This window comes from Galeopterus variegatus, unplaced genomic scaffold (genome assembly GCF_000696425.1).
Source record: "Galeopterus variegatus unplaced genomic scaffold, G_variegatus-3.0.2 Scaffold337, whole genome shotgun sequence".
Taxonomy (NCBI): Eukaryota; Metazoa; Chordata; class Mammalia; order Dermoptera; family Cynocephalidae; genus Galeopterus; species Galeopterus variegatus.
In genome coordinates this window covers 647,583-652,302 of record NW_007726448.1, presented here as the reverse complement: position 1 = coordinate 652,302, position 4,720 = coordinate 647,583, and the positions used below count along the sequence as shown (strand labels likewise).

The 4,720-nt window shown below is 42.1% G+C and overlaps 1 protein-coding gene across 6 annotated transcripts in view; it reads right to left on the bottom strand.

Moving 5' to 3' along the window:
- DCP1B (decapping mRNA 1B) overlaps positions 1 to 3,646 on the bottom strand; it is a 54,912-nt gene extending 51,266 nt beyond the window's left edge. For 4 of the 6 annotated variants that reach the window (XR_550145.1, XR_550146.1, XM_008567714.1 and 1 more), the window contains exon 1: positions 3,421 to 3,646. Coding sequence is in view for 2 of the 6 variants with exons in the window: in XM_008567714.1 (XP_008565936.1) it covers positions 3,421 to 3,561 (141 nt within the window). In the remaining 4 variants the exon portion in view is untranslated. The remainder of the gene's footprint in view (positions 1 to 3,420) is intronic. The other 2 variants (XM_008567715.1, XM_008567717.1) reach the window with 2 other exon arrangements.
- Between the last annotated feature and the right edge of the window lie 1,074 nt (positions 3,647 to 4,720).

The following is a 4,720-nucleotide window of genomic DNA, read 5'->3' as shown; positions in this document are numbered from 1 at the left end:
AAAAAAAAAAAAAAAAAAAAAAATTTTAACTCCACATTTTACTTCTAAAAAATCCAGAATCAGAAATGTAAAAGGCATGTTTCTCCTGGAATATTCTCTAACTTATAACAAGTAATTCTTAAAACAGATTTTTATTGAGCATTACACACAAAAACTGAGTTTGTTTACAGAAAGGAATTATGTTTCAGTAAGTACAATATAGGGCCTGGAGTGGGGTTCTTGCCAGATCATACTGTGCTAATTAGTTTATTATTCTATGTCTCAGTGTCTCCACTGAAAAGAGATAACAAGCCTACACCACTCGGATCTTGCAATGAAAAAAAGCCATATTTTTAAGTGCTCTATGATACCTAGATAAAAGGGGCTTAGAAAATGTAAATTTCTATTGCTATTTCTATTTTGGTTGAACCAGGTCAAACTTATGCATTTTCCTGTTCCCTCCAGTTATCCAGGGGCAACCAGATTTTTTTTTTTTTCTTTCTGAGCAAAGTGCAGGGTTGGAGGTGTGGGGAATAATTAAAACAAGATTTAATTAGATGTTTGTGCCTCAGATCCTCCAAGTAAGGAGACTTTTATGTTAAAGTACTAGTTCATAGTTCTGGGGTATTTTAGCTTATATTTTAAAAGTACAATTTAACAATTTAATATTATATCCTATTATAAAATCTAATAACTGCTAAAAAATAAGCAGTTCAAAATTCAAAGCAATAAAAAATAAAATGGAATATAAAATAGTGCTGTTTTGAAAATTATTTGGACTCAGTAGTTTGACATTTTTGAAACAACTCAAAGTAACCTGTATTTTACTGATTTTTCAAATGAATAATAATAATGAAAAAGTAGGTCTCAATTTATCCCCCTCAAATCTCTCTCTCCATCATGCATGTAGCTTCTGAGTCATGAAGCTTTCAACAGTTATCTATTATCCAGAGGTTTTGATTCTGTGAGCTGCACTTTTACATACTCCAAGTTATTCTAACACACAGAAAACTTAGAAAACCACCACCTAGAAACACGAGCCACACTAAAGTAGTTTCTCAAGCTCAGCATTTTTGACACTGTGAGCCAGACAGATCTTTGTCGTGGTGTCTGTCCTTTGCATCGTAGGATGTTTATCAGCATCCCTGACCTCTGCACTGTAGATGCCAGCAACACTCTTCTCCTAAGTAACAACCAAAAATGTCTCCACACACTTGCCAAATGTCACCTGGGGGCAAAACCAACTTCAGCTGAGAGCCACTGCTCTAAGGACTGAGGAGGTAAAAAGTAATACCAGGGTTATAGCATTCATTTAACACACAGGTATTTAGGGGAAGCAGTTTTTCCTGACAGTGGAGAGTAAGTAGGTCTAGCTCTAAAATTCCTACTCTAGTCATGACATAATCTTTCTTAATCTTTCTTTAAATCATTCTCCGTCTACCCTTCATTCCTAGTATCTCTTCCTCTGAATGCCTGAAATCATTCTTCATCTATTTCCAATGTAATTAGAATTCCCCTCTTTTACGTCCCTCCTGCCTCCTTGAAAGTACTTTCTCCTACATTCTCAAGAATGTTCTTGATACTTTTACTGTGTTTACATTCAAAAGGCTCCCATCCAGAGACCCTGAGTGATGGCATATGGAGGCAGTGGGGACAATTTGTTTACCCCCAGCAACTCCTCTGCAGCTGAACTAGGTTTCTCTCTTTTTTCTGGCAGCCTTGAAGATTAGAACTTTGAAAGGATGACCTTTTACTGAATGAATTATGCCCTGTCTGAAAGCAACAAGTCCAGGAAGCAGGAAAACATAACTCCTGTAAATAATGCATTGTGACACTTCTGCCTTTTGATGAGGCTTTTGTTGATGGGCTTCACTGGCTATCTAAAAAAACCTCTGTAACTATTTTTAAAAGTATCTATCACACAGATAACTGTCAAAAGCCTACAGGAAACAATTGTTGTTCAAGATAAATACTCCTACTTCAACAATTTCTCAGGATTCTCCAGACTCTAATCCTAGTGGCAAGTCAATTTACAGAACTATGCATTCCTGGACCTTATCTCTTTACTACAGAATTACCTTTTCAGAATTGTGATCTTTGGCATTTTTCTATAGAGCAGTAAAACAGCCATATGTAGTATATCTTTATATGTTTTTTTAATTACCATGGAGGAAATTGTCTACTGTGTTGATCAATGTCCTTTATATACAGACCCAGGTGATAAATTCCCCTTGAAGCTAGGGGGAAATAACCTTTCTCTTGATCAAGAGGTATACTTCCAAAATATTTCAGAACAATGAATGTTAAAGAACTTTCCCTGTTTTCTTTTTGGTTTTGGCTAATAGGAGAGCAGACCTAGATTCTTTGCTCCATTTCAATAAATTTCCTAGTTAAGAACTTTGGAAACTAAGTTTCAAAACTGTTCTCTCCTTTTTGCTTCTTTATTTTTTAATTTTTGTTTTAATGATTTTCAGGCCAGTTTTTATTACAGCCTGCTCAAGATCCTTACTGGAGATAAGTAGGTTTATGAATGTGAGTGTTAAAAAACATATGGGTTTGTTCGATATGGATGTTTTCCTTGCTTAAATGCTGTTACTGACTCAGAGTACAGATCAAAAAATTTATCTGAAATCCATTCATCCAGGCTAAATTCTTTATACTGTCTTGTAACTTATCTAAAGATAATGAATGGATGGTTACATAACGGACTGATGAATATTTGGGACAAAAATCACTACGAGGAAAGAGAAAAAGTTACATGTCTCTACATTCAAGTGGATGGGTTGCAAAATCACATGCAGCAATTCCTGCAATAGGACTGAAGTGTCTTATGCGCCTACCCCAATCCAGTTGTGAGGAAAATTACATTTCATTCAATACTATTTCACTTGGGCTCTGCTTTGAGAAGAGCACTAAAATAACTCAGCTCCCAGTTGGACTCCAATATCAAACTTGGTGGGCTGGGGTGTAATCTTCCCAAGAACGTCAGCCTTCTAAGCGTGAGATCCAGCCCCATTTCATCCGTTATTTCCCGATGTTTGCTCTTTTTCTAGTGTTTTCCCTGAGTTTACAACTTGAGATTCATCTCCTTCTGTCAAAGTTTGCCCCATCTAAGACTGAAGGACGTTCCAGAACCAGAACTCTCCTCTTACATTCGTCCCCTACCCCTGCCTCCTCTACAGACGGGACCCCCATCGTTCTGGTCTCCTAACGTGGGCTACCTTAGACTTCTAAGTCTTGCCCCCGTCTGCAGCTGGTTTCACAGATCAGCCTCCCTTCCCCCACCCCCCACACCCCCGGGTCCAGCTCCCCGACTTCGGCCTCAGGCCCCCGCTGCACCACCATCCACCTCCAGGCGCCAGCGTCTCCTCCCCATCACCGGGTTCTAGAGGCCCGAGTCTGACGACCCCCCGTCCCCTCCCCCGTCGCGTCCCCACGCACCCACTCGTTGGCCCGATGGCCGAAAGTGTACAGAGCCACCTGGCTGGCCACGTCCACGATGCTGTTGATATACGGGTCGTGGCGCCGCAGGGCCGCTAGGCTGATGTCGCGCCCCTTCCCCACCAGGCCGCCCGCCGCCATCTTCCCTCCCGCCCGACACCAACAGTGGGCTCTCAGAAGCCACTCTCAATAGATCGCAGAACGAGCGAGCCACCTCGCAACCGGCACCCCGCGGCGAACGGGCGGCCTTCCGGCGGCAGGCCCCGCCCCTCCCACCGGACGCCAGGCCCCGCCCCTCCCGCCGGACGCCAGGCCCCGCCCCTCCCGCCGGACGCCAGGCATCACTAATCGACGGCCGCGTCCTTCCCGCGCAGGATCGTTGCCACTGGCAATGACAAGCCCAGGCCGGCCCTCTGAATCCGGGTTTTTTCCTTCTCCAAGAGCTAATTTCTTCTTATTAGAGCCTTGGAGCTGAATGTGGGGTCGGATTTCCCTCTTGGACGTGTTCGATGCCTTGGAACGTCTTTTCTTTGGCGCTTCAGTGATCAAACCTGTAACAACAAACAAGCCCCAAGCATTAACAGGAGGAAGAGACTGTGATTCTGAATGAGCTAAAGTCCAGAGGTTCTCAAAGGGTGGCCCTCGAACGCTTTGGGGGTTCCTGAGAACCTTTCAGGGGTGCAAGGCCAAAACAATTTTCATGACAACTCTAAGAGTTATTTGACTCGTTCACGTGGTGACATTTGCACCAGTGATGGAAAAACAGTGATAGGTTAAATTGCTGGTGGCTTAGGGTGAATCAGGCGAGGGCAACAAAGCTACCAGTCCACGTGTTCTTCACTGAAAAGGTAGGAAGTCTGCACACAGCACGTCTGCCGTGCCCACCTGCCGCATCTGTCTCCAGGAAGACACTCAGGTGCCTGAGCTGTGAGCTGAATAAGTGTTTTTATTTTTATTTCCACAGAGCACGGTTTTACTATTTATACAGTAAATACAGATACATATGACATACGTAAAAGTTCTTTGAGGGAGTCTTTAATACTTTTTAAGAGTGCAAAAGGGTCTTGAGACTAAAAAGTTGGGAACCACTGATCTAAAACGTTTATAGTAGTTAGCATTAAACATTAGAATAACTGTGCATTAATTCTTACCCACGTTCATAAACTCTTACCATATTTGCTACAGAAATACCATAAATATGGCACATGTGCCCTCTCAAAGCAATAAATTGCTATATAATCTTTGGAGCCACAATTTAAATTTTATTGAAATTCTTGGTTAAGCTCCATTTTGGATCCTC